This window comes from Poecilia mexicana, unplaced genomic scaffold (genome assembly GCF_051168715.1).
Source record: "Poecilia mexicana isolate PSO_F unplaced genomic scaffold, ASM5116871v1 scaffold_15, whole genome shotgun sequence".
NCBI lineage: Eukaryota > Metazoa > Chordata > Actinopteri > Cyprinodontiformes > Poeciliidae > Poecilia > Poecilia mexicana.
The window spans coordinates 25,188,887-25,202,199 of NW_028263384.1; the positions used below are offsets into that span (position 1 = coordinate 25,188,887).

Consider the following 13,313-nt stretch of genomic DNA (forward strand, 5'->3'; position numbering starts at 1 on the left):
ACAGGATACCACAGCAGGGAGAGTAGTGTCTCATTACTGCGGTCAGAGTTGTTACAGAGGATCTCCTGTTTAAACACACAAAACCACGACGACCAATCCCATCCATCACTGTCCCATTTGGTTTACATAAATACAGAAGGAGTGACATCAAAAGCAGCCACAAATGATACACGGAGCAGCTGCACAGATCGGTAAATATCTGCCTCTTTCTTCCCAGCTGTAACCCACAATGCGCTGCTATCTCCACAAGCCAACACCCAGCCATCTCCATTTCAAAGCGAGATCCCCCACAAGTCCCTCAGTGGGAATTTAACAAACATTCAGTCTGTCTTTAAAGCAGAGATATGCTTATGCCTCCTTCAGCCCAAACACGCTTTTCTCATATTCAAAGTTTACAAGATAAAACCCCGCAAGGTTATCACACATCGGAACAACTTTAAACTGGGTTCTTGCTTCTTTAAGAGGCAGAAAACAGCAGAATTAAGTCTTGAATAAATATGCAGATCAGATAATCATCAGTGAAATGCACTGCATGATTGCAACATGGAAAAGTCTTTAAAAGTGTACAGATACTCTTCTATTGAAAGATGGCAAAATCTGACAGATGATCAGTTATTAAAGGTGCATCTAAGTCCACTAAGATCGACTCGGGCAGCTTTGGGCTGTTAGATCTTCGCGTTTCTTTGTACAGCAGCACTCTTATCAGCGCTGCCAGCTCTGACACATCCACCGAGACTTTTTCCTGATTACCCTGACTTGCAGCTCACGGCAAACAAAGACAACAACCGGCGCTGGCCCCTTTTTGACGTGCCACTGGGGAGGATGTGTTTGGACAACCACCTATTCAGATGCTTTTCTTTTGTTTCCCTCCGAAGGTTCAAAAGAGGAATGTTATGGGAGACTAAGCCTGCGAATGGCCTTTCCTCTGCGTCAGCCACACAATGGGCTGTCTGTCTTACATGGCTGGCAAGGAAAGTCTCTGTGCACCTGCTTGTCCGTATGAAGACTGGCATGGGGCGACAGTCAGAGGGCAAGCTGAGCTTTGTTGCATCCGCTGCTTGGTCACCTAGAATATTAACTAGTATGCAGAGGTGAGTAGTAACTTGCTACATTTACTTAAAGAAAAATGCACTTCTTATTGAACTGTAGTTTATACTTTTTTGTGTTCTTTGGTCCACAAGTTCTTTTATATATATATATATATATATATATATATATATATATATACACATACATACATATATATTTACTGGTCTGATTGGTCCGTTTGATGACGTAATTTTTAAATATCAAATTTTTAGTTTACTCAGTACTTGTGTCGCCTTTTTCCCCCCAAATACTTTTTTTTTTTTATCTAGAGTAATTTCTCGGATGGATACTTTTTACTTTTATTTGAATAAAAATATGTTGAAGTAGTGCTACTTTTACTTGAGCACAATTTTTGGGTACCGTTCCCCCCTCTGGTAGCGTGACATGTTTAAACCTTGCTTTCAGCTTTGTCGTTTTCGTGATTTAACTCTTTCATGTACCCACCCTGCAGTGTGTCTTATTTGGGACCATATGCATGTCTGGCAGGAATGCTCGGCATCGGGCTCCCCATGATACTTCTCGCTCTTCAATTGTTTTTCCGTGCTCTGTGTTATCAGACTGGAGAGGGCGATTATAGTAACAAACCAGCTGGCTGAGTCCTCTGGGTCTCTGGCTGCTCTACTTCTTGGTTGTAAACAAAACATATTCAAATCAAGGTGTTTGTTTCTCTCGTTATTGAAACTGTGTTAAAACAGCTTGGTCCTTTTAGAAGTAAGCCAAAGGGATTCAAAACTGCAAACAAGTGCTGCGCACTGAACCGATTCATGTGAGGGACATGCCTGGCTGTGCCAGAGGACACTGCTGGCTGCCTTTGTATTAAAAATGACCGGCATCCAACAGAACCCATTTGGACGTCTCCAGGGTCTCATCCTGGTTGATAATGGACGAGTGTTGAGGCACTGGGGAACTGGGGATGCAATTAATTGTTCTGAGGAACATCAAACATCTCTCTGCAACTTCCTGTCCCTAATATCCCAACTGTGTAAACTCAGGCTCCTTTTGGAATTAGGTTAACATAACGCTGAGCGAGTCAGGGTTCACACAGGGGTCAGCAGGGCGGAGGTCCATCAGCTGTGGAGCAGATGTTTCTCCTACTGCGACGCCCTCATATCATCATCTACACTTATTATGATAAGACAATAGCTTTATAAAGAGGAGCAGAATATTAAATATCCTGTAATCAAAGTAAATCTGCAATAAACAGGTGATTCCCAATAAATTAGAAATCACTAAAAAGTTAATTTATTGCAGTTTTTCGTTCAAAACTTTTAGATAAATTCGCTACACAGTGATGGTGATACATTTCAAGTATGTTAAATTTGAAGGTCAGGAAAATCTAAAGTTGTGTTTCCCAGGAAAGTATGATATTACTTCACCCCATTAAAAATAGATTTTTTAAGAGAAATGGTGGCTTACTGAAAGTCATGTCCAGGCACTCTACAGTAGATTCACTCAATCGTTGGTCGGAGCTCCTTTTGCATCTTTTACTGCATCAATCCAAAGATAATTTCTGAAAGTTCTGAATTAAACGTAGTTTTTGGTGAAGTTATAATATCAAAATGTTCATAGAAACCAACTTTTAGACTTTTGAGATCAAAATTAAGACTTGAAAAGTACCACTCTGTGGATAATGAATCCATACAATATTTAAGGTTTTATTAACAGCTAAGGGAAACCAAAAAGTCAGTTTTTCTAATATATATGTATATATATTATATAAGAGCAAAAAAATGTGATGTTATGGCTTACACAATAATGGTGATGGCTAAAAGTACAAAAGAAACTGGCCGTTCACAGCAAGTTGTACCCAAGCATTTTGATGGAAAGTTAAGTGGAAGGAAAAACTGCAAGAAAAAAATTAGCAAGAGTAACAGAGACAATCCACCTTGAAAGAATTGTAAATGCAGAGATTCAAAGGAAAATACTGAACAATTCAACTGGGAGATTATTTCACTTATAATATGGAAAAAATGTCTCGTTATAAGTGAGCTTGACCTATTTTTTTAATCAATATCAAGCAATTATTTACTTAAAACAAGCTCCTGAAAAGGTAGTACACTTGAAATAAGACCAAACTAAGATATTTGCACTGGAAACTAGATCAAAAGTACTTGGTAAGATTTTGTGTTTTTGCAGTGCATTGATATTACAGTTTATTTAGTTGCACTTTTATGCATCAACAAGTCATTCTTTCATTCAGCTCAATGACCTCACCTTCCGGCTCCTGTCTTCTCCTGGAGGACTGTCTGGCAGCAACATCTTTCGAAATTCCTCTTTTGACAGCCTCTGCAGCGATTTTCCATCGTGCTCTGCAGGTTGGAGCCGGCACGCTGCCTCCTGCGCGTACAGTTGCCTGCAAATCATATCAAGAACAAAGAAGACCAGATTTCATAACCAGGGTTACCAGAACCACATCCTGCGAAGGAGGCCCCAGCTACTTTTGGAATACCGGCTGAACAAAGAAAAACGGGGTCCAAGTGAAGGATTAATCTTGGCATGCCAACATCAGGAGTCTCCATGCTAGTCAGTTACATATGGGGCAGCAGGGAGGGAGAGACGCCAGGGTGTGCGTGTGGGGGACGGGGGGTTATTTCCACTAACACCTCGTCCAACACCGGTGTGCCAAATCCATGAATAGAGAGACGAGTGCAGCCAAGCACTGTGAGGGGCAGGAACAGAAACAAGCATTTCGAACAGAGACCATCACAGACCAAAGGAGTGCTCAACACAACAACAACAACAACGACGACGACGAGGGAAGACATAAAAGCCGCTATGCAGGGATTGGAGACGGATTCTGAAGAGGTGACATGTTGTCCTGGAACTGGTTGTCAGCAGGTTTTTGTTTGAGGACGTCTAAATGATTCTGACTGCAGGGGTGTTGGGTGTTAAGAGAGGAGGGCACAGGGCACGGCGGATGTGACCAACCTGGCTGGTGAAGTGGTGTGGCGGTGTGAGCTCTGCTTTAAATGAGCAGCCTGTCCGCGACACTCTGAGTGCTGTTGGCAGGGTGTTACATGGCTGCGGGGATATCGGTTCAGACGGCTAGACGATAGGACAGGCCGGCGACGAAGAGACACTATTTCTGAGAGTTGCACTGCTTTATGCAGCTTGGTGTAGTGAATACTTCCATGTCACAAGGACTTTATGTGATAGTGAATTGTTAAATGATGTTGTTGCACAACACCCCCCCCCCTTCTCTCTCTCTACTTCCTCTTCTGAGAGGAGGGAGATGTTGCTCCCAGCTCTCCGTCTAACGGGTGAATTGAGTTTCCTAAATCTGCCGAGATTTACCCTACCCAGAACTGAAGTAAACTCTGTTTAAGCTGGGTGCGAGAAAGACTAGCCTGGTTTCTAACGACCTCCATCCAGATGTCCCACCCTTTTTCACTCTGTGAATTAGCCAGATTAAGTAGCCCGGAATCAGCTAGTTTCACAGAGCACACCTGTTAACGGTCGCTCTTTCTCTTATTACAACTTGCACTTGTTATTGAACCAGGTTGGTTTTAGTGACTCGGGCGAGTCCCAAGGGTGTTGTTTTAGTTTTGGCTAAAAGCAACCTATAAAACATTTTCCACCTTCTCCTCCCAGAATCAAACTTCATAGCTATTTTACAACCATCAAAGAACTTTAAGGTGACTCATTAACTGAATGTCCACAACATCTTTTAGATTTTCTTAATGCTAATTATTTTATTAGTAAGGCAATTTTGCAAGGGTCAGTACAGCTTAAATCAGTAGCAGAAATAATCAAATAAGTAAAATCAATAATCTAGCCTATCTTTCCCTAATGCTGACACTGTGAACTAAAAAAGAAAAACTTTGAGAGAGACGGACGGAGTTTGGCATTTTGAACCCCAGAACTGGCCTGATGATGAAAAAGGTGTTGCAGCAGCAGGAGGCTCCCAGTACAGGAAGAGTACTGAGTCAGAGCGGCAGATCTTGGGCCTCAGGGTGACTTCCTCATGCTCGTAGCGGCCCTCTCCTTCTTGTCTTGCAGCTCTGTAGCTCCTTTCTCCTCGTCTCACGATCTTTCTGGTCCTTCGAGATGTAGACGAGCTGGTCTCACGGAAGGAACACACCAGTTCTTCCTCTTTGCCTTTGTTCTTTATCTTTGTCTTTATCTTCATCTTTGCCTTGGTCTTTGTCTTTGGCTTTGTCTTTGGGGTCTCGAACCCAGCTGAGAAAAGTGCGATTTGAAGCCACATGTTGCGGGGCTAACGGGTTGGTCCCCATGTGCAGAACAGTCTTCGGTTCTGTGGCCCCGGCTCTTCTTCAGCTGCAGAGTTCTTTGTCCATCTCGATCTTGGCTCGAAGCTGCCTGAAGGATCCAACCAAAGACTCCTCTTTGCACTCACCTTATATAGGATATACCCACCCTTTTGGTGCATTTGCATTGGCTAGCTTTGTCTCATTGGCTGACTGCTTGGACCGATAATCTCATATTCATCACCATCTTTGGACATGACCTGATGTCTGTTCTAATGTCCCCGAGTTGCTCAACAGTCCTCTTGTGTCTAACCTTCTCTTAGGTAAGTTGAAGTTTAGCAATAAGGCGTTGGACACCTCCGCTCTCCCATCAGTTCCTCTTTCCACCTGACCCTTCACCTACCATCTACCTCTAACACAACATCAGTGACCTTTAGTTACAGTTACACATTTTACACCATTTCCAGTTCAATGTCAAAATCACATTCATACCCTTTTAGTTTCTCTGATTTAGCATTCACTTATAATATTATAATAACCATTACTTATTAGTTACTCTTATAATCATAATGTGAGTTCTTACAGACATTTCTGAAAAGAAACCAATAATAATTCATTATTCTAATCATTTGACACCATGTTACAGTTACTTGTTTCACCTTTAAGTACTTCCATAAGTGTAAGAGTAAGTGTTAAATATTCTTATAATCAAACCAACATCAACCAATATTAATTATTAGCTTAATTATAAGTTATCATTATTAATTCAAGTATTTTACTCTGGGTTTTATCCAATTACTCAAAATGTTTAGATTTTATTCTTTAAACCTTTAATGCCCAAAATGAGCAGTCTGAACTATTTTAATCATTGCAGGCTGGAAACTTCCTCTTTTTCCAGGAAACCTGCTTTTCCTGTTTCATAACTCTCCTTCTGTCAGACTATGATTTTTTTATGATTAAATAGAAAAAAGTAGAATTAAAGCAGGACACAATAACAACACACACAACCAGATTAATTTTATTACCGTCTGACTCTACTGTTGGGTCTTGATGTCACCTGTGTAATCAGTTTTAAAGATAACTTTATTTATTGTTATTATTAAACTAAAATCTCCAGCATGGGGAAGTGGGATGAGCTCGACTTTTCTCGACACCCCCTCCTCGAGGTCGGACCTTTCACATGCTGGGAACCCAACACCCTCCTTCAGGTCTGCGTCGTCATCCCCTGGAAAGAGAAGATGGTCCTCTGGGATGTGAAGATGCAGATCCTCAGTCGTCACAAAGGACTCAGCAGCTTGTGATGTGAAGATGCAGATCCTCAGTCGTCACAAAGGACTCAGCAGCTTGTGATGTGAAGATGCAGAGTCTCAAAACTCCACTGCTCTTTGACACCCCCTCCTTGGAGTTTTGATGCCTCCCAGGAAGTGATGAATGTCGAAGAGAACCCAGGTCGCTCTGATCCTCAGCTGGATGAACTGTCGATTCTTCAGGATGTGGCAATTCCTTATGGACAGGTTGATGAGTTGACGGACTGAGGCAGAAACTTCACAAAAAAAAAAAATCTGGAAGTTCAGCAGAACAACACAAAAAGCATAAGCAGCAGGATGCTTTATCCACAATCGTAATCCTTTTCCGTCGCTGGAGGTCATCAAGGGGTACTGGAGTTGTCGGAGGCATCAGAAGTTGTTCAGGTCCTGGGAGGAAACTGTTGACCCTTCCCCTTCCAGGTGTTCAATGCTTTGTTGCAGGATGATCTTTGTGGTTCTCTATGATGCCACTCCTTCCTCACGACTTCAGTCCCTTTTCCATTTTAATCCATCCGTTTGTGACAGGAGTTCTTCTTTAGCATAATCCAATTTCTTCAGGGCCCTCCCAGTCAAAGCCTTGAAGTTGTTCTTTGAATGGCAATCATCCTGTAATAGTGGAAAATCTAACACGTGATGGCATGTTGCTTGATTCTTGCAATGTTCTGGTTCGCTTTAGCTAAGAACTGGCTTGAGCACTGACCTTGTGGACCCCTTTCCTCATTAATAGTACTGTTTTGCAGTGCAGTACTTGCTTCACAAAATTCTTTCCATTGAATTTGAGCTTGATCACCATTGTTGCAGGCCGATCTTGAGCTTTAATCCAAACTTTCTGCCCTGTTTTCAATGACACTGCAAACCGCAACTTCCCCTTTCCCTCTCTGGGCCAAAAGGAGAAGCGCCTCCGCCCTCCTGCTTTCCGTGACGTGAACGGAGTTTCTCTGCAGGGGAAGACCTACTCTTCTACAGCTGTCACTGTTACATCATGTCCATCAGCACCAAGAGGTACTCCTGACCTCTCTTTTCTGTTATCCATGGGGTCTGCTACATCCATGCAGACTGAAGCCCTGGGTAATGTGCTCTTTGATGAACACCCTTCCAACCGTTGCCCTCGGCGACCTGCGTTGTATTTTCCACACACTTCACAGTCCCTCAGCACGCGTTGGACTTGTTTCAGTGGGATCCAAAGTTCATGCTCTTCCAGCTCCTTACGGGTGGGTCGTACGCCTGCATGTCCTAGGGCCCCATGCACGCTCCGCACGACCTCGTCCCCGTACTCTTCTGGGACCTCCCTTCCTCTGGGAGAACTGTCCCACTTCTCGATTCCAGCAAAGACAACCTTCCTTTGATTCACTCGAGTCCATGTCTCAAATCCCTCTCCATACAGAATCACTCTCACTGGGGCTGACTGGAACAGGGATCTAGACAGGGATCGATCTTCATCTTCTCTCCTGCTCTGCTTTTGACGTTTGCTGGAGTTTTGATCCTTCTTCTTCTTCTTTTCCTTCATCTATGATTGTCTTTGTCTTCGAGTCGCCTTTCCCCCAAAGCCTCTCTTTAGCCTTCAAGCAGGGATGGGTTTAGGCTATTGGCTACTGGCTTCTCGTCCGGATACTCGAGTCTATCCTCAGCAGAAGCTCTCCCTCACCTGCATGCCATACAGTTACTGCGAGGGTTGTGACTGACAGCCGGATCAGTCACCACTAACTCTATTCCTTAAGAGCTAGCCTCCAAGTGAGCTATTCAGATACTCGCCTCTCTGTTTTTACTGACTTGGTTAACGTAGGTCCTTCCTACTCAATTGAAATGGGCCCACCTCTTCTCAAGGGGCGGTGCCCCACGTTGGGCGCCACCTTGTTGTTGCACAACACCCCCCCCCCCTTCTCTCTCTCTACTTCCTCTTCTGAGAGGAGGGAGATGTTGCTCCCAGCTCTCCGTCTAACGGGTGAATTGAGTTTCCTAAATCTGCCGAGATTTACCCTACCCAGAACTGAAGTAAACTCTGTTTAAGCTGGGTGCGAGAAAGACTAGCCTGGTTTCTAACGACCTCCATCCAGATGTCCCACCCTTTTTCACTCTGTGAATTAGCCAGATTAAGTAGCCCGGAATCAGCTAGTTTCACAGAGCACACCTGTTAACGGTCGCTCTTTCTCTTATTACAACTTGCACTTGTTATTGAACCAGGTTGGTTTTAGTGACTCGGGCGAGTCCCAAGGGTGTTGTTTTAGTTTTGGCTAAAAGCAACCTATAAAACATTTTCCACCTTCTCCTCCCAGAATCAAACTTCATAGCTATTTTACAACCATCAAAGAACTTTAAGGTGACTCATTAACTGAATGTCCACAACATCTTTTAGATTTTCTTAATGCTAATTATTTTATTAGTAAGGCAATTTTGCAAGGGTCAGTACAGCTTAAATCAGTAGCAGAAATAATCAAATAAGTAAAATCAATAATCTAGCCTATCTTTCCCTAATGCTGACACTGTGAACTAAAAAAGAAAAACTTTGAGAGAGACGGACGGAGTTTGGCATTTTGAACCCCAGAACTGGCCTGATGATGAAAAAGGTGTTGCAGCAGCAGGAGGCTCCCAGTACAGGAAGAGTACTGAGTCAGAGCGGCAGATCTTGGGCCTCAGGGTGACTTCCTCATGCTCGTAGCGGCCCTCTCCTTCTTGTCTTGCAGCTCTGTAGCTCCTTTCTCCTCGTCTCACGATCTTTCTGGTCCTTCGAGATGTAGACGAGCTGGTCTCACGGAAGGAACACACCAGTTCTTCCTCTTTGCCTTTGTTCTTTATCTTTGTCTTTATCTTCATCTTTGCCTTGGTCTTTGTCTTTGGCTTTGTCTTTGGGGTCTCGAACCCAGCTGAGAAAAGTGCGATTTGAAGCCACATGTTGCGGGGCTAACGGGTTGGTCCCCATGTGCAGAACAGTCTTCGGTTCTGTGGCCCCGGCTCTTCTTCAGCTGCAGAGTTCTTTGTCCATCTCGATCTTGGCTCGAAGCTGCCTGAAGGATCCAACCAAAGACTCCTCTTTGCACTCACCTTATATAGGATATACCCACCCTTTTGGTGCATTTGCATTGGCTAGCTTTGTCTCATTGGCTGACTGCTTGGACCGATAATCTCATATTCATCACCATCTTTGGACATGACCTGATGTCTGTTCTAATGTCCCCGAGTTGCTCAACAGTCCTCTTGTGTCTAACCTTCTCTTAGGTAAGTTGAAGTTTAGCAATAAGGCGTTGGACACCTCCGCTCTCCCATCAGTTCCTCTTTCCACCTGACCCTTCACCTACCATCTACCTCTAACACAACATCAGTGACCTTTAGTTACAGTTACACATTTTACACCATTTCCAGTTCAATGTCAAAATCACATTCATACCCTTTTAGTTTCTCTGATTTAGCATTCACTTATAATATTATAATAACCATTACTTATTAGTTACTCTTATAATCATAATGTGAGTTCTTACAGACATTTCTGAAAAGAAACCAATAATAATTCATTATTCTAATCATTTGACACCATGTTACAGTTACTTGTTTCACCTTTAAGTACTTCCATAAGTGTAAGAGTAAGTGTTAAATATTCTTATAATCAAACCAACATCAACCAATATTAATTATTAGCTTAATTATAAGTTATCATTATTAATTCAAGTATTTTACTCTGGGTTTTATCCAATTACTCAAAATGTTTAGATTTTATTCTTTAAACCTTTAATGCCCAAAATGAGCAGTCTGAACTATTTTAATCATTGCAGGCTGGAAACTTCCTCTTTTTCCAGGAAACCTGCTTTTCCTGTTTCATAACTCTCCTTCTGTCAGACTATGATTTTTTTATGATTAAATAGAAAAAAGTAGAATTAAAGCAGGACACAATAACAACACACACAACCAGATTAATTTTATTACCGTCTGACTCTACTGTTGGGTCTTGATGTCACCTGTGTAATCAGTTTTAAAGATAACTTTATTTATTGTTATTATTAAACTAAAATCTCCAGCATGGGGAAGTGGGATGAGCTCGACTTTTCTCGACAATGAATACAAAAAGGCACAACTTTAAAGATTTTTTTTTTTTTATAAATGTGTTTGGTATGTATTCAGCCTCGCTATCATTTGTAGAACCAAATTATCATCCAATACCACACATCACTTTTGGGTGTGTTTTTATCAGCTCTACATGTCTAGAGTAAGGTTGGACAATAAGTCAATATCAACAAAGTAATACGTCTGACAGAATATTCAATACTTTCTCTGAACAGCTCTGCATTCTGGGGGATGTAGGCAGAGGAAAGGTTTTAGTTGCTCAACCTTTCACAGCCACCTAAACTAGGTTGGTGGCATTAACTCACTCACTTGCTCTCTGGTTACCTAGCAACTCACTCATTCTTTTGTTACCTAGCAACAACCTCTGGAGTAATGGCGCGTTCACACCAAAAGCACGCGTCCGACGCATCTAATACGATGCGCGTACACTTTGAATGCAGACGCTTGACATTTTGCTCTACACCTAGCGCTTGGCGCATCTGGTTTACAATCAAAATCTGTAGAGGCACGTCGAGGGTGCGTCAGATGTGTCTGCTGTAGCCATTGATTTACGTTGAACGCGTTGGATGCTCTTGCCGCTTCAAATGCTCAAAACGGTTCAAATCTCGCCGCGCTAGACACTCGAATCGCACCATCTTGCCTCATAACTGCTTAAAAATAAACAGTAACGCGTTGAGTGAAAACTGGGTAAAACAGGAAAGGTCACGCCATCTGTTTGGTAGTATTTCAAATATTTGAAACAAAAAAAAAAACAACTAATCAATAATTATCGATACTGACTGATATGAATCGCTTATATTGTATGTTTTTCAGCCATACAGTCCAGCTCTAGGTTGTAATGTGGAAAAAAATAAAAATGGAAAGCATTGCTATTAGCCTGATGCTAAAGCTCTCAGACATTCTGCCTACATTTTACTGAAATCTTATTCTATAGTCTGAAGTTCTAGGTAAACTGCAGTTACAGTAAGAGTGGGGTTGTGTGGAAGAAACTACAGAAATGTCACAGCTACAGATACACAGTTGGTTGCCCCTTGAATGTGTCACATGTTGACAGGACTGGCACTTGAGACCGGTCATGACATTCAAGTGGCGTGATGGTCTAGGACAAAGGGGGGTGAAGGGGGTTGTGATGGTGTGCAGGGGAGCAGGCTGGGTCAGATCAGGGCCACCGGGTTCGACTATAACCGTGTACCTGGAGCGCTCAGACAGCATTTTGAGAAGGAAGGCTAACAAGCTCTCCGCTCCTCTGAAACAAGAATCAGAAGCAGCCTGGGATTAGAAGCATTAAAACAGATCCTGCATTTCATACAGTGTTAGGTCAAATGGGAAAACTTCACAAAGAGGGGAAGAGAAACTTCATTACGTTAGAGCAATATCTGTGAGTAATATTAGGCCATTTATCATGAGACACTGTTATGTAAGAAGAAATAAAACGGCAGGAATATATAAACAAGCAGTGGGGAGGGTAAATGAATTACGGAGCTTTTTCATAAGTCGGCAGAAGACGGCTTCAGTGCACGCGATCAATCACACAGCAAATTTCACAGCCTCAATTGGATTACTCGGAAGCCGAAGCTGGGGGTTTCTTCGAGGGCAGATCTCACTTTCGCTCTTCCAAAACATGCCCAGAGCTGTCTCTAACACCCTCAAACGAGTACTTACATACATCTAACCCTCCCTGCAGCGGGCCATTTAATTATCAGGGAGATGCTGTCAGCCATCAATCCTTATACAACATCTAAAGAGAAAGGGGACTTTCTGAACTTTTCTAAGCGACTGCATACGTTTCTCTGGTTGCTGCTCTGTGGAGGGTGTGACAGATCGTCGCATGGCTCGCAGCAGAGTTGCTGATCTGTCAGAGACCCAGCAACGCAATCCACAGGGACCTGAGATCAGATGAGTGATCAATAACGACATGTGACATGTGTCAAGTGTATTATGTCAGCAGCTTCATTGAGCTTATTTATTTTGTGGCTGTCGGCTTCAATCAAGGCCAGTTTATAAGCTCTGAGTGGGAAAGACAATGCAGAGGGTCTGAAAGGAAACTGGTCCAACAGCAGGCTTCACACCTGGTGCTATCAGGCAGAAAAAATCACAGGCACTGAGCCTTAAATACCAAAGCTCACACCTTGTATTAAACATATCTTCATGGCACTTTAGCTCTGTCTTAAGGATCGTGCTGAAAAAAGTTCTTATTTTCAGCCAATGCACACATTTGTAAAAGAAATAGGCAAGGGCCAATATGAAAATGCCAATATTCTGTCATTAATAAGATTTTACACAAAAATATATACAATGAGCTGTTTGCTTTTATTTGTAACAGCTTTCCAAGCTGCTTTCCAGTTGCAGTTTTAAATCAGAATTACTTTTAATTCATGTAAGAGGGCTGAAATGATTTATCGTATTAATTGATCAGTGGAATAATTGTCAACTGATTTAGTAATCGACTAATTATTAACCGGAGTATAAAGACTCTAAGAAGACCAACTGCTGAAAGAACAACATTCTCAGAGCAGTAATTACGCCAGAACTGTACAAGAAATATATACATTTGTATTTAAGATGTAAAAAAACTTATTTATCTGTAAAACCCAGAACTCATCAAGAAGCCTCATTTTAGCTTCACCTGTTCAAATTCTGTTAAAAAAATCAAATA

At 42.3% G+C, this 13,313-nt stretch overlaps 1 protein-coding gene across 2 annotated transcripts in view; it reads right to left on the reverse strand.

Moving 5' to 3' along the window:
* Window positions 1–13,313, reverse strand: part of sipa1l2a (signal-induced proliferation-associated 1like 2, genome duplicate a) — a 120,957-nt gene that overhangs the window by 16,453 nt on the left and 91,191 nt on the right. For both annotated transcript variants that reach the window (XM_088013034.1, XM_088013033.1), the window contains exon 17: window positions 3,304–3,442. In XM_088013034.1, coding sequence (XP_087869160.1) covers window positions 3,304–3,442 — 139 coding nt within the window. The remainder of the gene's footprint in view (window positions 1–3,303; window positions 3,443–13,313) is intronic.